The sequence below is a fragment of the Carcharhinus amblyrhynchos genome, chromosome 6, assembly GCF_965287045.1.
Source record: "Carcharhinus amblyrhynchos chromosome 6, sCarAmb.v2.hapA, whole genome shotgun sequence".
NCBI classification, from domain to species: Eukaryota; Metazoa; Chordata; class Chondrichthyes; order Carcharhiniformes; family Carcharhinidae; genus Carcharhinus; species Carcharhinus amblyrhynchos.
Window position 1 is genome coordinate 58,727,298 of NC_137329.1, and position 27,315 is coordinate 58,754,612.

The window sequence follows — 27,315 nt, forward strand, 5'->3', positions numbered from 1 at the left end:
AGCCTTGATCTTACTTTTGAGGGCTTCATTTTTAGGTCGTCATGTTGAACCACTTCCACAAATCTGTAAAGTTCATTATGTTGCTTGATGTACCAGTGTCTATCGGATACTTCTTACTTTCTTAATATTTTTGTTCTGCAGTCCTCATTGTAACAATCAGAAACCAATTGTTGTCATGAATGTAAATGTTTCAATAGGGTAGCAGTTCGGGAACAATGACCACAATTCAATAAGCTTTAAGGTACTGATGATTGAAGATAAGTGTAGTCCTCAAGTTAAGGTGCTAAATTGGGGGAAGGCTAATTACAACAATATTAGGCAGGAACTGAAGAATGTAGATTTGGAGCAGATGTTTGAGGGCAAATCAACATTGGGCATGTGGGAGGCTTTCAAGTGTAAGTTGACAGGGATTCAGAACAGCACCTTTCTGTAAGGATGAAGGATAAGTATGGCAAGTTTTGGGAAACTTGGATAATGAGAGATATTGTGAACCTCGTCAAAGAGAAAAAGGAAGCACTGGTCAAAGCTAGGAGGCTGGGAACACGTGAAGCAAGTGTGGAATACAAGGCAAGTAGAAAGAAACTTAAGCAAGTAGTAAGAAGGACTAAAAGGGGTCATGAAAAAGCATTGGCCAGCAGGATTAAGGAAAATCCCAAGGCTTTTATCACATATATAAAGAACAAGAGAGTAGCCAGGGAGAGGGTTGGCCCACTCAAGGACAAGGGAAGGAATCTTTGCGTGGAAATAGAGGAAATGGGAGAGATATTAAAATGAGCTCTTTGTGTCAATATTTATCAAAGAGAAGGACTTGATGAATCTGGGAAAGGATGTGTAGATAGTTTGAGTCATGTTGAGATCAAAAAGGAGGAGGTATTGGGGAACATTAATGAGAAACATTAAGGTAGACAAGTCTCCAGGGCCTGATGGGATACACCCCAGAATACTGAGAGAGGCAAAGGAGGAAATTTTGTATCCTCACTGGCTACAAGGGAGGTCCCAGAGGATTGGAGAATAGCCAGTGTTGTTCCTTTGTTTAAGAAGGGTAACAAGAATAATCTAGGTAATTACAGGCTGGTGTGCCTTACGTTAGTGGTAGGGAAATTATTGGAGACGATTCTTCAAGACAGGCTTTATTCTCACTTAGAAATAAGTGAACGTATTAGTGAGAGGCAACATGGTTTTGTGAAGGGGAGGTCGGGTCTCATGAACTTGATCGAGTTTTTCGAGGAAGTGATGAAGATGATTGATGAGGGTAGGGTAGCGGATGTTGTCTACATGGACTTCAGTAAGACATTTGACACGGTCCCTCATGGCAGACTGGTGCAGAAGGTGAAGTTGCATGGGATCAGAAGTGAGCTGACAAGGTGGATACAAAAGTGGCTTGGTCAAAGAAGACAGAGGGTAGCAGTGGAAGGGTGCGTTTCTGGATGGAGGGCTGTGACAAATCTAAGCTATGTGACAACAGCATAGATCAATGCTGGGATCTTTGCTGTTTGTAATATATATAAATGATTTGGAAGAAAATGTAACTTGATTAGTAAATTTGCGGACAACACAAAGGTTGGTGGATTTGCAGATAGCGACGAGGACCATCAGAGGATACAGCAGGATCTAGATCAGTTGGAGACTTGAGCAGAAGATGGCAGATGGAGGTTAATCCGGACAAATGTGAGGTGATGCATTTTGGAAGGTCGAATACAGATAGGAAATATACAGTAAATGGCAGAATGCTTAAGAGTATTGATAGGCAAAAGGATCTGCGTGTGCAGGTATACAGGCCACTGAAAGTGGCAATGCAGGTGGAGAGTGTAGTCAAGAAGACACATGGCATGCTTGCCTTCATCGGCCGGGATATTGAGTTTAAAAATTGGCAAGTCATGTTGCAGCTTTATAGAACGTTAGTTATGCTGCACTTGGGAATATAGTGTTCAATTCTGGTCGCCACGCTACCAGAAAGATGTGGAGGTTTTGGAGAGGGTATAGAAAAGATTTACCAGGATGTATGGAGGGCATTAGCTATGAAGAGAAGTTGGAAAAACTTGGTTTGTTCTCAGTGGAGTGACTGAGGTTGAGGGGAGACCTGATAGAAGTCTACAAGATTATGAGAGGTATGGACAGAGTGGATAGTCAGAAGCTTTTTCCCAGGGTGGAAGAGTCAATTACTAGGAAGCATCGGTTAAGGTGCGAGGGACAAAGTTTAAGGGAGATGTATGAGATAGATTTTTTACACAGAGAGTAATGGGCGCCTGGAACTCGTTGCTGGGGGAGGTAGTGGAAACGGATATGGTGGTGACTTTTAAGGGGCGAGTTGACAAGTACATGAATAGGATGGGAATAGAGGGATATGATCCCCAGAAGGGTTGGGGTTTTCAGTTAATTCAGGCAGCATGGTTGGTGCAGACTTGGAGGACCGAAAGGCCTGTTCCTGTGCTGTAATTTTCTTTGTTCTTTGTACCAACCTGTTGTTTTGTGCACGGATTTCCATCAGATCCATTCACTCCAGAGGCTGTCTGTAGAGACTTCTCATGCCTTTTCCTGATCAAGCATGTGTATGCAAAATGATACTGCTTCTTGTAGTTAAAATACTGCTTTTCCCGTTCTAGGCAATCATTCTTTTTCTGTGCACATTGTTCTCCGCAGTACTTGTATCCTGCCCTGTGTCTGCAATTACTCAGCTCCTTTGGTTTGTCTCTCAGCATATTGTGTCTCCTGTTCTGCTGCGCCATGTATATATGCTCCAGCTGACATTTCACAACTTTGTTTTTTGACAGACTCCAACACTTCCTTTCGCATCAGTTCCTCATTTTTCAGCAGACTTGCTTTTATTGAGAGGTCTCTCGTGCCTAAGACCAGTCTTTCTTTAATCAGGCCATTTTTTAGCTTGTCCAAATTCACATGATTCTGCTAGTTCCATTATTACCAACCTGTATTGTTTATTGGTCTTATTTTTTCTCTGAACTCTAGTGCTGAGTACATTTCGTTGACATGTAACATTCATTTGGGGAGAAAAATATGTGTTCAAGGCTTCGAAAATCTGTTCTTTTTTTCACTTATCTGTAGGATAGAAGGTGGTATATGCTTTGCAACTGTCCCCATCCCAATGGCCAGCCCTAATCGGCCCTTCCCCTCTTCTTTCACTGATCAAAAATGCAGAGTGACAGCAGAAACCCCCACCCCATCAACCCTTCCCCCCCCCCAGAAGCCCCACCCCCAATAGGCTCACTCCTTGGCACTGCCTGATGCCTGAAAGGTGTCCTTTGAGCTTTGGTTTGCCCCTTGGGCAGTGCCAGGGGCCAGGCTGGCATTGCCAAGCCAACAATGCGCAGGGAAGACCCCTCTTACTCCCGACCTCCATGGCCTCCCTTCACTCCAGCAGGGTCAGGCTGCCAGCTCCCTGTTAGTGGGGAGCGGTTGTAAACTCCGCTGGAGTGAAACAATTACTAGGGGGCATAGGTTTAAGGTGCAGGGGAGAAAGAGGGCAAGTGGAGTGGAAGAGGCCATTAATAAGATTTAAATTAGAATTTAAATATTCTAATCAGCTCTGCACCGATTTCTGGTGCGGAGCTAACAACACTGGAAATCCGGCAGCCGGAGATGCGCAGAGACTGTGGTGTCAATAGGAAGCCCACTATGTGGTCTCCACTTATGCCTCCCAGCCCACTGTGCTGCTAGAGCAGCTTAGGGGCTGGGACAATCGCCCCTCATATCTTTCGGTCCCAATGTAATTAATTATGCATCTGGGGATTTTACTTCTGTGGTAGGACAGCCCTTGGTGGCATATGTCCCACATTCATATCCACAATGTCAGATCAAAAACAGAGTGATATCAGTAAGGTCATCCATCACCCAGCTCTGAAATTCAGTAATACTTCCCTGCACGTCGTCTGGGACCATGTTAGGGGCACAGGAATGTGCTCTACCTACCTGATGGGAGGAGTATTCCAAGCTGGGAGATCAGTACTGCATGGAGACAGGTGGTGATGCCATCAGCGTCCAGGAGGTATGCAGAAGGTCAGCCATGCAGTGCCAGAAGAGGGTGAATGAGCTTATTTGCTCTGCCAGAGTGAGTTTCGTCAGATTGTTGCATAAACCCCAAAAATTCCAATATGTCAGGATTGAGAAGAGCATGCAGGAAAGGTGTAGGACATAGCCATTGGCAATGGGAAGCTTGCCTTTGGGCACCCAACTGGTAAGGATTCATCCATTCAATGCAAACCTGAGGCTTAATGTGCCTCCATGTTGGGGGTTGCTGATGCTGTCACTTGCACTCTCCTATCTCACTTACAAGTGCCTCCAGGAAGAGGTCTCGGATCAGTGAGCAGATGGAGGAGGACTCCCTATCAGACTTCAGCTCCAGCCTCAGCCTCAGCCCAGAGATGAGCCAGGAGGGATCAGAAGAGGAGAGCTTCACGCCTGTAGATGCCTGTCACAGCAGTCACTTGCACCCTCCGCCAGCTCAGGGATACCCACCTTGCTGGGTATTAGTACCAGTTCAGGAAGGGTCTCAGAATCTGGTGGTCACAGCACAGACACGTGTACACGGCACACGTCTAATTCTGACAGAGAGTCATCTTGAGCATTTCTCTGATTTTAATTGATCCACAGGTGGGGGCCACACCTCAGTTGCTTCAGGTTAAGCTCTGGAATTGCCTCTTTGCACTATTTTGCCTTTGTACATCATTTTCCTCCTTTAAGATGTTCCTTAAAACCTATTCTTTGACCAAGCTTTTGGTCATCTGACCCAATGAGCTCAATGTCACATTTTGTTTTACAATGCCCTGTGAACACCTCCCAGCCTGTGCTTCTATGGTTAAAAGGTGCTTTGGGCTACCTGCCCACCCTTGTTGTTTGGAGGTAAGGATCCAGTAGGTCCAGTACTACCCTACTAGAATCTCCTCTCCTCAGTCTCCATTGCTGCCTCGGGGTAGGTTGCTTGCAACCCCAAACGTGATTGCTGTGATCCCACCGGAGGACATGCCCCGCAGTTTGAGAACTAGATTCTGACTGTGCTCCCAATGTAAATGAAACTAGCGCTCATAGTGAGCTATAGTTGGGGTGTTCTATTACATTAAAGGTGCTATGCAAATATAAGTTGTTTTTATTGTTCTTAGATGATCTTAGAACACTTCAAATTACTTTAGAACCAGTTAAGTACTTTTGAAGTATAATCACTATTGCAGTGTATGAAACAGGCAGCCAGTTTAAACAAAGCAAGATCCCACAATTAGCAACTTGACGGTGACCAGACAATCTGTTTTTGTGATGTGGGTTGTGGAAAAACCATTGAACAGGACATGGGGAAGAGCTTCCCTGCTTGTTCTGAATAGTCCCATGGGATCTTTTACATCCAGATAGAACTTCAGTCTCATTGGAAAGACGGCACGTCAGACAGTGCAGCACTCCCTCACTACTGCATTGGAGTGTCAACTAGATTGTATGTTCAATGGATTACGAACTCTGATCAGAAATGTCAGTGCTACCATTGAATCAAGGCTGACAGGATGTCATTATGGGAGACTAATGTATGAACTCTATTTGAGATTAATAAGCTCAGGTGGGCTAAAGTCAAACTCCCTCACTATATTTATTTCAATAGCAACTTCATAAGTACTGAATAAAGAACAACTTGAAAGGTCTTTTTAAGAACATCTCTAATTGCTTCACATACAACCAATTACTTTGAAATGCCATCAGTGAGACTATGTAAACAAATATTGCACATATCAAAATCACAGAAACAGCAGGGAAATAAAAGATCAGTTAAATTGTTTTTGGTAACGTTCACTGAAGGAGGAATATCGTCCAGGACATCAGCGGAACTCCCTGATTTTCTTTGCAATCTCTATGGGTGTCCACCTGAATGCCTAACATGTTATCTAAAGAATGTAACCTCACATTGCTTCAAATATGAGAAAATATCTATGAAGGAAGAATGTAAACAAAGAGAAGGAAACACTTACATTGGGGTCAGAGCTTTTCGTCTTCAACCGGTCCACCATTTCTAGCATGGCAGCCTTCAGGTCAGTGGGAGGTCGATTCTAAGAAAGAGAAAAGGATTGTTGTTACAAAGAGCTCGAAAAACACCCAAGCTTTTAATGTTACAGGTACAAGACACTAGGGATATCTCAATGCTATTTAACTTTCAAATGTACAAACTCTTTGCATTTGCAAAAAAGATATTGTGATGGATTTGCAAAACTGAGTGTTGATGCTTTTGAAATGGTGAATAATTCCCTGAATGAAGCTGAATAGTGACCAGATGAGAAAAAAGAGGGAAACATTGAGTCAGATAATCTAACTACTGTCACAAGGGGAAGATGGTGGGATTTCTGATGAATAGCTGCTTTTGTTTTGGAAAACTGGGACCTGGTAATTTCTATACTTGCTTGTAGAAATGAGATGGACAATTTCACATCAAGATCATTTTGTTTAGGGACCAAGGGAATAGTGTTTAGGCAGGAGACGAGTAGAAGCTAGCACTTTATTCACTGTGCGACATCGTACAATGAACACACACGAGATTCTATGTACCTGGTGAAAGCGAATTACAAACCTGTCCTTTATAAATGGAAATCTTTCCCCTTTTGTGAAAAAACACCATCATTCTGTATGGACTGTCACAGCGATAAAAAAGACTCTCCAACTTCAGTCAGAGAAGTTATTCTTGCCAGCACTTGCGATCATTTTTCTCTCTCCTTTCTATCCCTGTGAATCACGTACATAAAGTGCGAAACTGATATATGGTTAACAAAGAATGTTGGCGGTCCTGTAAAATAATTCAGAAGTACTATCATTGATTAGCATCCTTTCACACAGACTCTCAGAAACTGTTATTTCTGAAACATCATGAGATTGAAATAGAGTTAAATGCAATTGGTAAGATTGGAAGGATCCATTAATTCTACTATTAGCAGAAAGGGAATAGTTCAGATGAAAGGACCTTCATTTACACTGAGCTTTAATAGATCGCACAATGATCTGAGAGTAATTCACATACAGTGCATTACTTTGCAGCATCACACTATTATTATATGGATAGTAATGACCAAATATATCTCATGGCAACAATGAGATGAATGAGAAGTTCTGGTCATATTGCTTGAGGAAAGTATGTTGGCCAGAACATTAGAGGAACTTCCTGTCCTTCAATTAGTGCCCAGGAATCTTTCAGACCCAACTGAACATGCAGGCAGTGCTGGGTTTGACATCTTATTCAAAAATCAATCTGGCACTCTCACAGAACTCCACTGGACTATTAGTGTACATTTCAAGTTCGATTATTGGAGGAAGACTTGCATCCAAATCTTCTGAATCAGAGGCACGAGTGCTACCAATTCTGCCAAACTGTCACTTACACATGATAGATAAATGGCATCAGGGCCTAGTGTCACGCTCTCACTGTCCCTCTTCCTATTACCTTCTTGTCTATATTGATTATCTTTCTTGCTTATCTTTCTCTTTCCTCCTCCTTCGGCCCAGACACTTACATTTTTTCTTATTCACCTGCCTCCTTCAGTCTCTCTCACTGTTCCCATTTTTACATTCAATTCAAAAGACACATCGATGTAGGTCTAAATCTGTAATCACACAGCTAATGTTATATCCCATAAAGCCAAATGGTTTCTTCTAGTTCTATTATTAGTCTTTGCACACACCTTTGTATTTATATTTTTGTTTAAAGTTACTCACAACATACAGATGCCTCCTAATACAGCAACCATGCAGTTTCAGTCTATTTGTACAGATGAAATTAATCAAAAGTTAATGCTCATTGCCAGCATAAAAAGAATTAATGTCGAATTAACAGATTCCCTTCTATTTAAATACAAATTAGTGAATTAATGTGCTTTTTAATTTATTAATTCATAGGATGTGGGCGTCGCTGCTGGGGCAGCATTTATTGCTCATCCCTGACAGCACTTAACAGTCAACCACATCGCTGTGGCTCTGGAGTCACATGTAGGCCAGACCAGGTAAGGACAGCAGATCTTCTTCCCTAAAGAACACTAGTGAACCAGATGGGTTTTTCCGACAATCAACAATGGTTTCATGGTCATCAGTAGACTTTTAATTCCAGATTTTTATTGAATTCAAATTCTGCCGTGGTAGGATTCAAACCGGCTCCCAGAGCATTACCTTGGGTCTCTGGATTACTAGTCCAGCGACAATATACTACAACATTGCCTACCCATAACCAAAGCTTCAAAACAAATTAAATCAAACTTCCTTTATTCTGCACAAAGCACTGCATTGTAGGACACCCCTCCTGGACAATATCAACTTATTTGTACTAGCATTTTTTCTTGTAAAACAATCAGGCAGATGATGACTTGCACCCACCCATTTAATTTTAGATATTATGTTTTGCTCCAGGGTTTATTTCAAGCTTACAGGGTCAATCCGCCTGCCACCGTTTCTCACTCATACTTTTTGTGGAGAGTACATTCTTACACAATGAGCAATTATCTACAGAACATTCAGTACTATTTTCATTATACCCATTGTATAGAATCTCACTTATATCCAATTCCATATCCAATACCTCCAGCAGTTTCAGCAGTAAAAGGGTTTTCTTAGTTTCCAAAGCTAAGGGGCATCATTTCCCATTCTCAGCCACGTTTAATATTATGAAACCAGCTGCACTTGAATATCCTCAGGGAGATGAGCATGTGAAACATGATCAAAGATGACCAGTTTTGGGAATTTTTGGGTCCTATAGGGATGGAAACACATATTTTCCAGACTTTTTTTTCTAAATGTTTTATTTGCCTTTAAAACATTCTTGGCTTTAGAGTGTTTCATTGTGGTACTCCAACACCTGGCCTAGTCTGATTACACAATCAGTTCCACAGACCAATCAAGCTTCAAAATTGTACTCTTCTTTAGATGTGGATCATCTTTCTATGATGAATAGTATGACTAACCAGGATGTGAGTATCTCCCCGGGAATCTTTTCAACATAGCAGTTAACTGATCAGACAAGGTCCCTATCTAAGAAGGGAACAGGAGCCAGAACCGTATGAGATATCTTTGCACAATCCACCAAATTAAACAATAATACTGATTCAGAAATCCCAACTTGAATTCCAACAAACTGGTACAAGTTCATGATATCTTTACCTGGAATGACAATCTATTTTCTGAAATCTATTTAAGACAATTAGCAGATTAGCTTTTTTGTAAATCTCATTCTAAAACTTCAATAGAAGACCTAAACCTTCTTCATTGTTCAACTGATATGCATTCAGCTTACCAAATACTTTATGTCTGACTTTTCTTCTTGTAGGAAGTGATAAGGTCAAAACCACACCTTGTTTCCTTTTTGGTAGGGATGTAACCCATGTCCATATATCCACTTCATTCTTCCTCTGGTTGAATGGTTCAGACTCAGCAGACATCCGAGGACAATCACAACCACAGCAATTTAGAACACAGAACATTACAGCGTAGTACAGGCCCTTCGGCCCTCGATGTTGCGCCGACCAGTGGAACGAATCTAGTGACCCTTTAACCTAAACTATTCCAATGTTATCCATATGCCTATCCACTGACCATTTGAACAGCCTTAAAGTTGGTGAGTCCACAACTGCTGCAGGCAGGGCATTCCATTCACTTACTACCCTCTGAGTAAAGATACACTTATTTTTTACCAGTTTCCACAATGGCTACTGGTATTATGGTTTTTTGTCTGATTTTTTTCTTAAGTTCCAACTTTCACCAGTAAGCAGTCGTTCATTCTCTGTCACCATGAGAAATCCAAGGAAGCCAGGTGGTGAAGGATAGAATTGGAACCAATTTTTATACATATGTAGAAATATCAGTTTATATCTCCTAGTCTAACAACCACAGTCTGTATCTATTTGCAGGTATTCAAGTGAATCTCCAGTTAATGTTCACCATCTGCAACCAATTAAATCCAATTAATAGCTAATTCTCAAAGTATCTATATAACATAAAGTTTACTTTTTAATAATTAATTTTGGTATCTCTTTTAATTGAGTACAGAGTTCCTGTTTATTCAACAACATTGGGCTAAAGGTGCCTTCATAAGAAGTGTTTGGTAAACGAATATTCAATTTTTCCATAATGTAATATATTGTGCTGAAATGCATCATTCTTTCTTTCAAATTGACATCCTTATGACAATAATACAATGTAGCTCTACTTCTTACCCAAACATAAAAGGGTTGCTACATACTTTTTATTGAATCAGTTCTCCTTTAAGGCATCAGTAACACATTTCAGATAATTGGTCATAACCAGAGGATTAGCACAGAAGGTGGCCATTCAGTCCATTGTGTCTTTGAAAAAATTAGTCAGTTGGTCCCACCTATTCTTTTTCACATAGCCATGCAAATGTTTCCTTTGCATGTTTCTTTTGAAAGTCACAAATGAATCTGCTCCCCCCACCTTTTCACTCTAAATCATAATGTGCTTTGCAAAGAAATGCCTCTGCTCCTTCTGACAATGATCTTAATTCTATGTCCCCTGATTACCAACCCTCCTGTCAGTAGAAATGCTTCTTTTTTATTTAAAAAAATTGCAATTTTGAACATTTCTATTAAATCATTAATCTGCTCATTTTTCATATAAGTGATCATCGGATGGGTTAGAGTGCAGATGACCAATCTGCTCTGTCAGTTTAACATCCTGATGCTTTAGGTGAAGATTAACCATTTGTTCAATGTGTACAGTCTGTCATTATTCAGTAGGTTGATGTAAAACCCAGGTCACAGCAATTATTATATGCAGAGGGACAGTTAACAAATGGGTGATATATCAGCAATGACAGATCAGCCATGATCTTATTGAATGGCGGGGCAGGCTCGAAGGGCTAGTTGGCCTACTCCTGCTCCTATTTCTTATGTTCTTATCTGTAGTCTCAATCACACACGATGGGCTTGAGGAAAGGCAATTACGAGAGATCAAGTGTGACACTGTAATGTTAGTTCATATTTAATTTTGACTTTTTAGCAAAATATCCCCATTCTGCATGTTTCCCTCGGATACGATATCACTGACTTCTAGATCTCACTGAATATGGCTGCCAAATTCCACTGTCCTCAGTCACTTGTCTAGTGCAAAGAGTACTTTGTGGTCCAGTGCTAACTCCCACAGCTAACGGGCTCAGACCCAAGAAAAGCAGACGCATGTGCAAGACTCTACTTGCCCTGCAAAAAAAGGAGCTATTATTGAGCTTTTCATACCCTGCATAAATTAACAAGTAGTTACTGAGAGATGTATTGTTACAATCTGCATGTAGATGTGCAACTGAGACTAGAAATAAAGACTCTTTTCCAGCCCACAGAAATTTGTGGAAAAAACATAAATAACAACACGCTGTATCTTAAAAGGCAATGTGTAGTAGCATTGGCTGCTACCGTGTTGCCATGGGTTCTCACTCTTCATTAAAGGACATATTAGAGCCACTGAGGTACAATCAGTGTACAGGATCAGTGGGTAAATGGAGTCCCAGTGTTTCTAGTTAATGACTTTTCATTAGAACTGACAATAAGTCATCAGCCTGAAAGTTAACCCTATCCTTCCTTTCTTTGCTGGTACGGCCTGAGCTCCGACGTTCCCAGCATTTTTACTTCAGACCTCTGGAATCTTCGGAATTTTGTTTCCTGTCCACAATTAGCGCCTTTTTATTAGTCTCTAGTGGTGGTTCTAAGCTATGTTATTTGTTACTGGACTGAAACACCGATGGCCGTGGTGACTCTGAATACCGCCTAGGCCTTTCCTATACCCTAACTCTTGGGTCTCCAAAAAGTTGTAGTAAGTTGCTTGTCACTGTTTCTCTGACTGGGTTAGTGTAGCTTACAAGACTGGTAAACAGACATGGGGAACACCCCACCTGACATCCACAAATGATAGGCAGGAAATCGTCAGTTGGTCCACCAAGACTGCCCACACTAATGGTGATTGGAATGTCATGACTTAACAGTTCCTACACACCCCCATCCACAACTCTTCATCCTTATTGCCATGTAATTACCTGAGGGAAGCAAAAAGAAGAAATCCCAAGTCAATGGGAAGAAAATTAACTACGTTCCTACCTCCTCAGGTTATTGAAACTCAATGAATTTAATTGTCTCCTTTACTTTATTAGTTTTGTTCAGCATTTAGTAGACATTATCCTCCATGAAAACCCAAACACGAATGCCAGGTTACATTGATGTGGCTGAGACCATAGAAATTGCTGGTCTTCAGTAAGTCAGCTCCAACTATGGGGAATATTGTTCATGGTTTTCTCCAGGTCCCCAATTTACTTGTTTTAAACACAACTCCTCCCACATCCAGTTGTTTCCCTTAAGGTGTTGACCCATTACTGGGATAATTAAGTCTCTGATAACCCAGTATAACTCACCCAAGCAGCTTATATTTGGTTCAAGTACATGGCATATAGTGTAAATGGTCCATTTAATCATTTAACTTCAATCTTAGCAGATATAGCAGTACTTGATGCTGACACTTGAGTGATAAAAACTGGAAAATACTGCTTTATGAGCATGGACATATATAACACCCATCACCCTGCTACCCCTGTCCAGAGTACAAAATGCAGCCAAACAATAAAGATAAATGAATGAAATCTCAGGAGTTATTGAGTCATAAAGTCATAAAGGTTTACAGCATGGAAACAGGCCCTCCGGGCCAATTTGTCCATGCCGCCCAGTTTTTACTACTAAGCTAGTCTCAACTGCCCACATTTGGCCCATATCCCTCTATACCCATCTTACCCATGTAACTGTCTAAATGCTTTTTAAAAGACAAAATCGTACCCGCCTCTACTACTGCTCGTTCCAGACGCCCACTACCCTGAGTAAAAAAAGTGCCCCTCTGGACCCTTTGGTATCTTTCCCCTCTCACCTTAAACCTATGCCCTCTAGTTTTAGACTCCCCTGCCTTTGGAAAAAGATGCCCTTGTTATTTTATTGACCTCTATAAGATCACCCCTAAGCCTCCTATGCTTCAGGGAAAAAAGTCCCAGACTAACCAGCCTCTTTTTATAACTCAAACCATCAAGACTCAGTCCCAGAAACAGAGATGGTAACATTTCAGCTGGTTCTTCCCGCAGCAGATCATGGCAACTGTTTAATCTGACAGTCTGGCATCTCAGCAATTCATTGGAGGGGGTGAAGCCAAAACTGGGCTTGCATTCTATACTGCTGTTACCCCCACCCACCTCCCTGCCCCCATGTGGAGATGGGGTTGCTCTCCTGTGCTCAATAACATACACTGGGTTGTTGGCTGACAATTTTAAAATCCAAAACCCTCCACAGCTTCACTCACTCTCTCACTGTAATCTCTTTCTACAGTTCTCCAATATCTCTGTGCCCCTCCAATTCTGGTCTCTCACATATCCTTGATTTTCTTCACTTCACATGCCCTCAACTGCCTTGGCTGTAAGCTCTGAAACTCCTCCCTAAACTTCACCATCTCTTTCTCCTCCTTAAGACATACCCATCTATTTGGCCAAGCTTTCTTAACATGGTCCAATATCTTATGTAGTTGTGTCAAATTTTGTCCAAAAACACTCTTTAACTGTGGTCTGTTTTAGTATGCTAAAGGTGCTCTATTAATGCAGGTTGTTGTTGTTAAGGTTATTGTGTCATGTTATTACATACAAACGAGATTGCCTTTGAGATTAAATCTAAAAGTATCAGAATATTGGATTGTATACTGGAAACATTTCAATACAAATAGCTTCAACAGTGATGTAAGCAGCTCATACTGACTTACTATATTTTTAAAAGCTGTAATAGTATTGGGCATATGATTCTTCACAGTGACCAAGGCGATCTCAAGTCTGAGTTAGACCCTGACCTTATCCAAACAGAGGCCACTGAACATTCAGCAGGAGCTTGACTCCTGAAATATATTCACCTCCAAATCAAAAGGTGCCTAAACAAAATTCTAGTGCCCCTGCGACAACTCCAGCTGAGGTGGGATACTCAACACAGGGCTGGTATTAAATATAGGAGCTTGAGTGTCTGACTGGCTGAGCTGTTGACTGGATAAAATTGCAGAGCCATTGGGAGAGCTGATTTGTAAAGTGTAACAAGAAAATGGCAAGGGTAAAGGCTTGTTGAGAGCAGATGTGTGCATCTGATATGGTAAAAGACTAGAAGTGCCTTCAAGAAGAAGAGATATTCCTATTCCTCCCATCACCACACCCTCCTAGAGATACACACACTCAAAACCTCACCTACACACACCACCTCCACACACACAAATCGCACACATACTCAAAAGCCCCCACCCATACACACAAATCCCATCCAGACACCAACCACCTTAACACATACAAAGCCACCCACACACACCACATCTCACTTACACCACTACCATCACACACACATACACAAAACTTCCCACACACATTATATTCCATAAAAACACCTGACCACCTTCTTTGGAAAGGATTTTGACAGATGAACTATCCACAAAATGCCACTGTATTTGCCTCACTTTATTCCTTCTGTACCCCACTTCCTAGTGTTTATAGCCATCCTTCAAAGTAGTGGGTGAAGGTGGGAAAATACTGTTCTAAAGTCAGCCTTGGAAAGAACCTTATTTCAGCAACAAGAAAGAGGCTTCCGAGAGCCAGAAAAAAAGTTTGGTCTGTTCATTGCCCTGAGAAACAGGCCAGGGAATGGATGGGGACAGAGATTGAGGCACGGCTTTGAAATTCAAACATTGTTCTCTGATTCTAGTGCAGCTCAAAACTGTTTTCTTTTTAAACTGTGACATGCTTTTGTTAATCAGCATTGCCTTCAGAGTCACTAATATTGCAACCTCACCACAAAATCATCCATTCTGTTCATCTTAATTAAATTGAGGCCTTGCTGTTCCAATACTTTCGACCTCCAACATTGCCACAGGGTGGTAATTAAATCAGGCTGAATGAAATGTACGCAGGATAAGTTACAAGTTGTAAATCTTTTCCACATGTAACAAATACACACAGATTAACATGCAGGCTTGGGAAACTTAAAAACTGGGATTCTCCCAAAAAAATTCTAAGTCCCCAAAGTGCAGGAAAATGGGGGATAAATCCTGTTTTTGTTTTAAGTGTGACTTCCAGATGAATCTCTGACACTCCATGTATCATGGACTGCCCGAGCGTGATAAACTCTGGAAACTTGTGGGTGGGGCCTATTCCTACCTGAGAGGCCGGCAGCATGCACAGATCTGTCAGCGTGGAGACTGGCACATGTGTAGTGCCCCCACCCCCCCCTTTGCTGGCTTCCAGATCTTTGACGTGGAGATGCCGGCATTGGACTGCGGTAAACACAGTAAGAAGTCTCACAACACCAGGTTGAAGTCCAACAGGTTTATTTGGTAGCAAACGCCACTAGCTTTTGGGGCTCTGCCCCTTCGTCACCTGACGAAGGGGCAGAGCTTCATCAGAGAACTCCCCACTCACCTGATGAAGGGGCAGAGCCGCGAAAGCTAGTGGCGTCTGCTACCAAATAAATCTGTTGGACTTTAACCTGGTGTTGTGAGACTTCTTACTATATTTTCCAGATCTTTGGCCAGCGGAATCACTGGCCAGCCTCACAATCTCCATCAATGGCCTTCTAACCTTCACTCCTCCCTGGGCCAGCTCCTATGTGACCCCGCCCCTCCAGTCAGCCCCAATCTCCTGACTCCCCACCCACCAGCCCTGATCTTGAGATTCAATCCCCACCCCCAGGCAATCCTGACCCTCTCCCAGCAGCCCTGACTCCCTGGCAGCCCCAACAATCCCCCACCCACAACCAACCTGGATGGCCAACCCTGATCTTCCTCCCTCTATTTACAATCCCAATGCAGAGTGGCAGCGGGATCCCCCCTACCCCCACCAATCACCCAATAGGTCCCCTCTCCTCTGGCCCTGCCCCCTTGGCACTGCTTGATGCCCAGTGTGCAGTGCCAAGATCCCCCAAGGGCATGCCAGTTTGCAGAAGTAAGAACATAAGAAATAGGAGCAGGAGTAGGCCATCTGGCCCTTCGAGCCTGCCCCGCCATTCAATAAGATCATGGCTGATCTGTCGTGGCTCAGTTCCACTTTCCCGCCCTCTCCCCATAACCCTTAATCCCCTCTCTTATCAAAAACCCATCAACCCGCTTCTTAAAAATATTTAGCGAGGCAGCCTCCACCACTTCAACGGGCAGAGAATTCCAGAGATTCACCACCCTTTGAGTGAAGAAGTTCCTCCTCAACTCCGTTCTGAACTGCCCCCCCTTTATCTTGAGGCTGTGCCCCCTAGTCCTACTGTCTTTTTTGAGCGGGAAGAGTCTTTCCACCTCTATCCTATCCATCCCATTCATCATCTTATACGTCTCAATGAGATCTCCCCTCATTCTTCTAAACTCTAACGAGTACAAGCCTAGTTTATTCAGCCTCTCCTCATAGCTCAACCCCCTCAACTCCGGTATCAGCCTAGTAAACCTCCTCTGCACTCCCTCCAAGGCCAAAATATCCTTGCGCAGGTGCGGCGCCCAAAACTGCACACAGTACTCCAGCTGCGGCCTCACCAATGCCCTATACAGCTGCAGCAAGACCTCCCTACTTTTATATTCAATCCCCCTCGCTATGAAGGCCAGCATCCCATTCGCCTTCCTGACCACCTGCTGCACCTGCAGGCTGGGTTTTTGCGACTCATGCACAAGGACCCCGAGGTCCCTCTGCACCGTCGCCTGTAGATCATTCAGCCCCTCAAGCCTGCTCCACCATTCATTATCATGGCTGATCTGTTTGTGTTTCTAATTCTACATTCTCTATCTAACCCTGATAACCTTTGATTTCCTTAACTGATAAGAATCCATCTAGCTTCACCTTAAAAATTTTCAATGATCCCACCTCCACTGCCTTCTGAGGCAGAGAGTTCCAAAGTCACGCAATCTTCTGAGAGAAAACATTTCTCCTCATCTTTGTCTTAAAGGGGCAAAGCCTAATTTTAAAACAGTCCTCCCTAGTTCCGGACTCACCCACGAGAGGAAAAGTGTTTTCCATGTCCACTTTGTCAAGATGATTCAGGATCTTACATACTTCAATCAAATCACCCTTCCCTCTTCTAATCTCCAGTGAAAACAAGCCCAGCCTGCCCAACCTCTTCTTCTAAGATAACCGACTCAGTCCTGGTATCAACCTAACAAGCCTTCTCTGAACTACCACATTTATATCCTTTATTAAATAAGTAGACCAAAACTATACAGTATGCAAGATGTTGTCTCACCAATGTCCTGTTTGGCTGAAAGATAACATGCTTAATTTTACATTCAAATCCTCTCATAATAAAGGATTGCATTCCTTGAGCCTCCTTAATTACTTGCTGTACCTGCATGCCAATTTTTTTGTGACTCATGCGCTAAAACACCTAGATCCCTCTGAATTCTGCAGTCGTTCACCATTTAAATAATTCTCTGCTTTTTTATTCTTCCTGCCAAAGCAAACAACTTCAAATTTTCCCACATTATTCCTGCCAGATTTTTGCCCACTCAACCTATCTAAATCCATCTGTAACCTCATGTCCTTTTCACAACTTATTTCCCTAATTATCTTTGTGTCATCTCCAAATTATGCTATATATCCTTATGTATGCCTAGTTGAACAAAGTCCTCTTTTTCTACCACCCCTGTGTTTGCTAACCAAATTCAGCTCCAGGTCTGGCAATACCTCAATTTTAAGTTCTCACCTTCCCCCCCCCTCACCTCCCCAAGTCCCTCCATGGAGTAACCATTCCCCATTTCTGTAACCTCCCCAGCTCAAAAACACATCAAGATATCTACACACTCTCATTATGGAATATTTCCAATTTTCATCATTTCACCACTGACTTTCAGCTGCCTAGGCCCGAAATGTAACCCTCTCCACTTTTCTCTCAGCCTTCCTTTACAGCCCACCTTAAAAACCTTTTTCCCCAAACTTTTAGCCACTAGCTCTAATATTTCAATTTAGCACATTTTAAACTTCTATGAAATGCCTTGAGACAGTTTATAAAGGCACTATATGTTGTTTTTAAGGGTATGGTTTAACATTTTTCAACTCAATTCTATATAATACTAACCATGGTGTGGAGATGCCAGCATTGGACTGGAGTGGGCACAGTAAGTAGTCTCACAAAAACAGGTTAAAGTCCAACAGGTTTATTTGGAATCACGAGCTTTTGGAGCATTGCTCCTTTGAAGTAGCAATGCTCTGAAAGCTCATGATTCCAAATAAACCTCTTGGACTTTAGCCTGGTGTTGTGAGACTTCTTACATATCATGTTAAACGATTCCCCAAGATGTTGCTCATCCATGCCTTGGTTGCTTCTAGATTTGATTATTTTGATGTTTGGTTTGCCAACCTTTCCCATTCTACCTATGTAAACTTGACATTACACCTCTGCCTGGCATGTCCTTACAACAAGTCCCATTTCCCCATCAAGTTTTGCTCACTGACAGACAATTGGCTCCCAGTTAAGGAAAGGTTTTGATTTTAAAACTCTCATCCATGTTTTCTAACCCCTCCACAGCCACATCCTTCCCCATCTGTGTTATTTTCTGCAGCTTTATCCCCACACTCCTCCAATTCTGGCTGTTTGAACTCTGCCCATTTTCATTGTTCCACCATTGGAGGCCACAATTGCCAAGGCTTTAAGTTCTACAATTCGGTCTCTAAATGTCTCCTATCGCCTTCTGAAGGTGCTTCTTCAAAATCCACTTTGACCAACTTTTAGGTTATGTCATATGTTGCTCGGTGTCACACTTTATTTTACAATATTTCTTGTGAAACACCAGGGGACGTTTTGTCATCCTAACGGTGATCTGTAAAGACAGATTGTTTCTGCTGGATAATTGGGGCTGAAGGGAGAAGGGAAACTTGTGGAACTGCTTTGAATCCGTTTTTTAGAGAGAGGGTTGACACAGGAGTGTTTGAAGTGGAGGTAGTATGATGTTAACAGGGCAGACATTTGAGTGCAAGGGTCGAAAGTTTAGCAACATTTTGTGTTTATGGGCCTCCGGAGAGAAACCGCGAGGCATTTCACTTTCAGTTTAGTCGCACCGCTGTGGACTTGCATGAAACTTACTCTCAGAGCGAGATAGGCTTCGTCCAATGTGATCAGCTGGTGCTGACTGTGGGGGCCCATGGCGCACAGCACGCAGATAATCTTCTCATCGTCTTTGCAATAAAGTGTGATCTCCTGGCCGTGATCCACACATTTCTTCCTCTCGCCCTGCTTTCCATCTCCTTCGGCTGCTTCCTGGTTTGCGGCTGTTTCCTCTTGCTGTTGTTGCGGCGACTCTGGCCTGTGGCTGGCCGCCTGGAAGTCACGGAGCCGGTGCTGCAACCGGCTCGGTTTCGCATCGTGCTCTTGGGCATGCAGTTGACAGAAGGAGAGACAACAGACGTCGCAGACCTTGAGGGCAGGTCGTGCTTCGTCCGGCTCACACACATCGCAGGAGCCGTCTGGAGCAGGCTCGTCCATGCATGATGGCAGGCTGCTGTCACTCGCCATACAGGCCGACAATGCAACTATGTATCAGCTCCACAATAAAATTGCAACCATATATCAGGTCCACAATAAAAAAGTGCAACAATATATCAGGTCCACAATAAAGAAGTGCAACAATATATCAGGTGCAAAGACCTCAGCGGCAGCAATGTATCCGGGACAACTCTCTCTGCTCACTCCCAGTTAGATAGCTCGACCTCCTGTTTGAAACCTTTCTCCGGGGCCCAGCAGAAGATTTGTTAGAAATAATCCTGACTTATTTTTAACATCGCTGTGCAGCCACAACAGGAAGCGGAAAGGTTGACTGTACCGAAGAACAAGAGATCGCGTTCTCAGGCAGAATATTCGCACAACTTCCTGGTTTGACGGCACCTCGATAAACTGTGCAATCAGAAGGCCAAACAGCGCCCTAATCTCAAAAGCAATTGAAATGACACGCGAGGGGGGGGGGGGGGGGGCGGAAATGACCCGCTTTTGGATTTAAATAGTTAATCATGTAAATTGATCTAAGGATCATTCAGTGTTATAAGGCAGATTATTACTTATTGGCCACTTATGTTATGAACATCTATTTTATAGAAGTAGTAAATTCCTAAATACTTCTCTTCATCTCTTGTGTTAAGCGGTAGTTGGCTGGGTACAATTCCAGACGTTCTGACAGCTCGCTAGTTTTCCCTTAACTGAGACGAGTGGTAAATCTTCAGGTGTGACCTTTCACACTGCTATTTTAGCATCAGATATGGGAAAATTACTACAATCCATCATCAGAGACAGAGTAACTAAGCACTGGCACGGGGTATCTATTGATCAGAGTCGGTATGGATTTGTGACAGGTACCTCATGTTTGTAGGAGGTCTTGTAGTGTAATGGGTAAACATCCCTGTCTGATCCAGAAGCTTCAAGAGCCAAACGTTAACACTGGTCCTCTCCACAGATGTTGTCAGACCTGCTGAGATTTTCCAGAATTTTCTGCTTTTGTTTCAGATTCCAGAATCTACAGTAATTTGCCTTTATTTTACTCCACAATTTATTTCTGTCTCAATGTACTGGTATGATTTGTCTGATCCCACAGCAGCTCCACATCACCCCATCTGCTCTAGATATCCCATGCAAATGTGAAACTGTGAGAATTGGTCAAGTTGAAAGACAATGCAGAAGCAGCAGAAATTTATACTTCAGCTTAGGTGAGTGATTTTCTGAAAGAGTTGCATGGGCTCAAACTTAACTCTCACTGAGATCTTGCTGCCAATTATGCCAGCAGGATCTTTTGGTCTGCCAACAGCACACCCCAGCTGTGGGTTTCCCAGTGGCAAGGTGTCCATTCAACGGGAAACCCAATTGATAACAGCAAGATAGATCCCAGCCGCCACCTCTCACCGCCATGAAACACACTGCGGAGGGGAAGGAAAATGTTGCCTATTCTTTGTTTCTCCATCTACATTTTCTGCTGCCTTGGAAAAGCAACCAGCATAATCGAGGACGCCATGCATCCTGGACATACACTCTTCCACCAAGAAAAAGATACAGAAGTCTGAGGACAAATGCCAACCACTCAAGAACAGCTTTTATCCTGCTGCCATCAGACGTTTGAATGGACCTACCTTATATTAAGTTGGTTTTTCTCTACATCCTAGCTATGACTTAACACTGCATTCTGCATCCTATCCTTTCCTTTTCTATGAACAGTATGTTTTGTATAGCACAGAAGAAACAATACTTTTCACTATGTACCAATACATGTGACAATAAATCAAATCAAATCAAATCAATGTTCTGCCAGACCTGCTGAGTTTATCCAGCATTTTCTGTTAATATTTATATTAGTGATTTTCTAGCCAGGAACAGATGAAAAACCAGTAGAGCCAGTGGCCAGTCACAAGCTCAGCAAGAGACTGTAGCCTCCCAATCACAGCAATAGGAGGGGAAGGACAATAGATTGATTAAAGTTACTTTCAATATCGCACAACATCATTGTGCAGGAGGGAAATCCATGGTCAAAATGGGGTTCATGATCACAAGATAAATCAGTGAGCATGGGGGAGATCAGTTATCAAATTCTCATTATTACACACCAAAATTGGCAAAGAAAAAAATCATGCAGCTCATTATTGTCCTTTGAACTTTGTTAAATGTAAACTGCCCCAAATTTTAAGGAAGCAGATATTGAATTGTCTTCAGATTGGAAGCAAACCATAACGAAGAGGAGGCGATAGTCCAGTGGTAGTACTCAGTGACTATTCTGAGGACCCAGGTTTGAATCCTGCTACGGCAGAATTTGAATTCAATAAGAAAAGTCTGGAATTGGGCAACTGGGGATAGGCAGTAAGTGCTGGCCAGCCAATGCTGCCCATGTCCCATGAATGAATAAAAAGAACTGAGATATAAAATTATGGCAGATGGCGCTCATGAACTACCTGAGCATTTACTGCTATATCATGTATATAGGCAAGATCATGTGGAATGAATGATTCTTATTGCTTTGAGCTCATCCCAGGAGTGTATGAACATAAAAAGTGTTGCAGAAAGCTAATGATAGTCACGATATAGAAAATTACTGACAAAAATTAACGGTAAATAGAAATTGTGATTGGGGGATGGAATATAACAATGATGTAATGACAACATTAAAAAAGGGTGTATTAACAGCAACAACTTTCATTTAACAGTTGCAGGAATGTTGTAAGACACAATTTGACACCAAGCCACGTAAAGAGACATTAGCATCAATAATTGAAAGTTTGATCAAACAAGCATATTTTAAGTTTCGTCTTAAAGGAGAAGAGAGAAGAGTCAGGGAGGGACTTAGAACATAACTGGCTAAACATCATCAAGAATGGTGAATCCATGAAAGAGATGCACAAGAGATCAGAATTGAAGAAATGCATAGATCTTGGGGACACACGCATAGTTGTTTAGCAACATAGAACTTGAGTATTGCTGAGATATTTTGTGTTGAAGCTATTCATCTTGCACTCATCAGCACAGCTCACAAGAACACTAATATATCACAAAAAAATATATCATAAAAAAGTTGATTTGTTGGTTAGGAAGAAGAAGGAGGCTTATGTTCGGATGAGGCTTGAGGGCTCGGGTAGTGCAGTAGAAAGCTTTAGATTGGCTAGGAGGGAGTTGAAGAGGGAGTTAAGAAGGGCTAGAAGAGGGCATGAGATGACTTTGGCTGATAGGATTAAAGAGAATCCTAAGGCGTTCTATAGGTATGTCAAGAACAGAAGGTTGGTTAGGGCAAGATTAGGGCCAGTTACAGACAGTAGGGGGAAGTTGTGTGTGGAACCGGAAGAGATTGGAGAGGCATTGAACCATTATTTCTCTTCGGTGTTCACGCAGGACGATATGAATGTAGCTGAGGAGGTCACTGGGGTGAAGGGGTGTAAAATAGAAAGTATTGCAGTTGATACAGAGGATGTGTTGGATATTCTAGAAGGGTTGAAAATAGATAAGTCCCCTGGTCCAGACGGGATTTACCCTAGGATTCTATGGGAGGCAAGAGAGGTGATTGCAGAGCCACTGGCTCTGATCTTCAGGTCGTCGTTGGTCTCTGGTATAGTACCGGAAGATTGGAGGACAGCGAATGTTGTCCCATTGTTTAAGAAGGGGAACAGAGACTTCCCTGGGAATTATAGACCAGTGAGTCTTACTTCTGTAGTGGGCAAGGTTTTAAGAACATAAGAACATAAGAAATAGGAGCAGGAGTAGGCCATCTGGCCCTTCGAGCCTGCCCCGCCATTCAATAAGATCATGGCTGATCTGTCGTGGCTCAGTTCCACTTTCCCGCCCTCTCCCCATAACCCTCAATCCCCTCTCTTATCAAAAACCCATCAACCCGCTTCTTAAAAATATTTAGCGAGGCAGCCTCCACCACTTCAACGGGCAGAGAATTCCAGAGATTCACCACCCTTTGAGTGAAGAAGTTCCTCCTCAACTCCGTTCTGAACCGCCCCCCCTTTATCTTGAGGCTGTGCCCCCGAGTCCTACTGTCTTTTTTGAGCGGGAAGAGTCTTTCCACCTCTATCCTATCCATCCCATTCATCATCTTATACGTCTCAATGAGATCTCCCCTCATTCTTCTAAACTCTAACGAGAGAAAGAATTTTTAGAAATTTTTAGAAAGAATTATTAGGGATAGGATTTATAGTTATTTGGAGAGTAATGAATTGATTAGAGATAGTCAGCATGGTTTTGTAGCGGGAAGGTCGTGCCTTACTAACCTTATTGAGTTCTTTGAGAAGGTGACCAAAGAGGTGGATAGGGGTAAGGCAGTAGACGTGGTATATATGGATTTTAGTAAGGCGTTTGATAAGGTTCACCATGGTATGCTTCTGCAGAAAATGCAGATGTATGGGATTGGTGGTAATTTAGGTACTTGGATCAGGAATTGGTTAGCAGATAGGAGACAGAGGGTGGTGGTTGATGGTAATTATTCATCATGGAGTTCGGTTACGAGTGGTGTGCCTCAGGGATCTGTTTTGGGGCCACTGCTGTTTGTAATCTTTATTAATGATCTGGATGAGGGTATAGTTGGGTGGATTAGTAAGTTTGCTGATGACACCAAAGTCGGAGGTGTGGTAGATTGTGAGGAAGGGTGTCGAAGTTTGCAGGGTGACTTGGACAGGTTGCAGAGCTGGGCTGCGAGGTGGCGGATGGAGTTTAATGCGGAGAAGTGTGAGGTAATCCATTTCGGTAGGAATAACAGATGTGTTGAGTATAGGGCTAACGGGAGGACTTTGAATAGAGTGGAGGAGCAGAGGGATCTAGGTGTATGTGTACATAGATCCCTGAAAGTTGGGAATCAAGTAGATAAGGTTGTTAAGAAGGCGTACGGTGTCTTGGCGTTTATTGGTAGGGGGATTGAATTTAGGAGTCGCAGCGTCATGTTGCAACTGTACACAACTCTGGTGCGGCCGCACTTGGAGTACTGTGTGCAGTTCTGGTCCCCACATTACAGGAAGGATGTGGAGGCTTTGGAGAGGGTGCAGAGGAGGTTTACCAGGATGTTGCCTGGTATGCAGGGGAGGTCCTATGAGGAGAGACTGAGGGATTTGGGGTTGTTTTCACTGGAAAGAAGGCGGCTAAGAGGGGATCTTATAGAAACATATAAGATGATTAGAGGTTTAGATAGGGTGGATGGTGATAGCCTGTTTCCTCGGATGGAGAAAGCTAGCACGAGGGGGCATGGCTTTAAATTAAGGGGGGGTAGTTATAGGACGGATGTCAGGGGCAGGTTCTTTACCCAGAGGGTGGTGAGGGACTGGAATGCCCTGCCTGCTGCAGTTGTAAATGCGCCTAGTTTGGGGGCGTTTAAGAGATTGGTGGATAGGTTTATGGACGAAAAGGGATTGGTTTAGATTAGTGGGTCAATGTTTTTTTTAAAAATAAGACTGGTCGGCGCAACATTGTGGGCCGAAGGGCCTGTTCCGCGCTGTAATGTTCTATGTTCTATGTTCTAATGTCAGGGGAAAAAGCAAATTTATATTGTATGAGAAGAGAGTTCTGATTAGTTGGCAAGTGGACTCTGATTGGTAGAGGTGTTGCCATGGAGATTGCGGCAGTTGATGGTGACTGACAGTTGACTGACAAGCCTTATTTGAAATTTAAATCAGGCAGCTTGATTTTGATTGGTCAAGGCATTGCCCTGAGGAATGAACAGTGAAAGACTTGTCACTTATTTTGTTTAACTTGTTGTGGGAAATTCACCACTTCGTAGCCAGATTTGGAAGTTCAACAAATAGTTATATTCGGACAAAGCTTTGGGAGAAGTGCTGGCACTCCACAGTCCAGGGAGCCACTTTTTCAACTACACATTGGTTGTTGAGCATCTTTTATACTTTTTAGATAATAGATAGTAAGGACATCAGCCATTAGCACATCATTACAAGTTTTGTAGACAGTATGAACATCGACAGTTAACACATCGTTATACACAGACAAGTACAGACATTGACAGTTATCACATCATTGTACATAGAGTAGATACATTTATGCAGTTATGTCCTCTATCAATGGCTGATCTTATTATATACATTTATGCATTTATGTCCCCATCAGTGGCTGATCTCGTTATCAAAATTATTGTTCTGGGTCTGCTTTTATCTCAAGTTTAAGGTGTCTCAAGGTCTGACCTGTTTCCTGCAGTAATTTAAACACTACAGGTTTTAACTTTTTGTGTAATGTCTGTGCCCAAAATCAGTGCCTCTTAATGTCTCTTCCCAGAGTCCATTTTGTGTGCCAGGTAATCATTTTGTGTCCTTTACTTTGATTTCACCCCAACAAACTGAAACAAGTGCAATGTGTGTACATGTTCTTTCTCTGCAGGAAGAGCTCAAAATCAGTAAGGCCCTATTTATTAATATATGCAGCTTCCAATAGATACAAATGTGCCACACAATCTGCGCTTGCGAAACTCAAAACACAGTCCAACATTAAAGCTGATTATCAGCTGTTGTTATAAATGCTCCTTCTATGGCCAACAAGTCCAGGCATTGGACTTGAATGTGGAGTTTCTTGAGCAAATGTAGGGTCACTACCACTCTGTGACAAGGTCTAAACTTAGTAAACTTAATATACCTAAGCATGTCTTTCAGGTATATTCTGTATTTGTGTTTTGGACTTTGTAATGCCAGTAATGCCTTGCATCTTGGGCATTGGTATTTTACCTTGGTTTCTCATGGCTATAAACCACATATAATTTTAAGCTGAATTTAAGTTTTAAATTGTTTTGGTTTCAGTTAGGCTTTGTTTATGAACTTTGGTACTTGTGAGTCTGGATTTGAGTAAAAGGTTTCAGGTCTTTTGGGTTTGTTTGTGTAGTGTGTATATATGTATATGTATGTATTTTTTAATGAGGTCTTACAATCCTAAAATTTAAAGAGGTGGATTGAAAGAAGTTGAAAGTTCAATGAATCTGGAAAAAATATACACAAAACTGTTGCCTAGTGATGGTGATCCAGTGACACAGATATAAAAAAGACAGGAGTTCAGAGGGTCTTTGTTCAGTGTGTATAAGACGGGGTGTTAACCTCGCTGAGAAGAAAAGCTACAAAGCTGGTGGGACAGTGGTTATCTGAATAATCTATTATAGGAGTTAGTAAAGTGATCAGTTTGGCAGAGGTGCTACTGGAAAACTCAGTTCAGGGAACTCATTTGTTTGTACTGCAGTTGAAGAAACAGTGAGTTTAGAATGTGGTCTCAAGAGAGACATGAGTTGGGTGAGAAGCTTCAAGTGACTACTTAGAATTCAACAGAAGAAAACCATTTGGAACTATGCCAATCCTAAGCGAGAAGCCTTGGTGTGAAGCTAGTGTTATAATTTAGGTCAGAAACTCCAAAGTGTTTTATGAGGCCTGCCTGGATCATAAGTTTTGCACTTTGAATTTAGCTAAGGTGAGCATGAGATGTTTCACTTCAGGTACGATTTAAATGACCCGCTAGGGAGCTTTTATCAAATAAAGTTTATTTAAGAATATAGTTAACCTGTATGGAAAGAAAATTAGCAAGAACCTTTATTAAGTAACAACAAAAGCAAAACAACCATGATAATGTATAACCCTTTACAAATATATCTAAAATGTTCCAATAAAGTAAAAACTCAGAACAGTTTGAAGTCAAAATAGCTTCCTAGAATGACCAGAGAAAAAGATTCTCTAGACAAGCTAGCAACAGCAGATTTTCTACTCCAGGAAGGAAAGAAGCCGTGCTTTCAGCTAACCAGCAGAATTTCCACAAAACAGGGAGAACAAGAGAGAGAGAGAGAAAAACACTTTTATCAGCTTGATGTCTCTTCTAACTAAAACTGTAGTCAGCCAAAACA

General features: G+C 42.3%; 1 protein-coding gene across 3 annotated transcripts in view; it reads right to left on the bottom strand.

The window, feature by feature from the left end:
• The window catches only part of trim44 (tripartite motif containing 44), a 96,959-nt gene extending 77,374 nt beyond the window's left edge, over nucleotides 1–19,585 (bottom strand). For all 3 annotated transcript variants that reach the window (XR_013886822.1, XM_080190522.1, XM_080190521.1), the window contains exons 1-2: nucleotides 19,065–19,585; nucleotides 5,961–6,038 (exon numbers count right to left, since the gene is read on the bottom strand). Coding sequence is in view for 2 of the 3 variants with exons in the window: in XM_080190522.1 (XP_080046648.1) it covers nucleotides 5,961–6,038; nucleotides 19,065–19,493 (507 nt within the window). In the remaining variant the exon portion in view is untranslated. The remainder of the gene's footprint in view (nucleotides 1–5,960; nucleotides 6,039–19,064) is intronic.
• Between the last annotated feature and the right edge of the window lie 7,730 nt (nucleotides 19,586–27,315).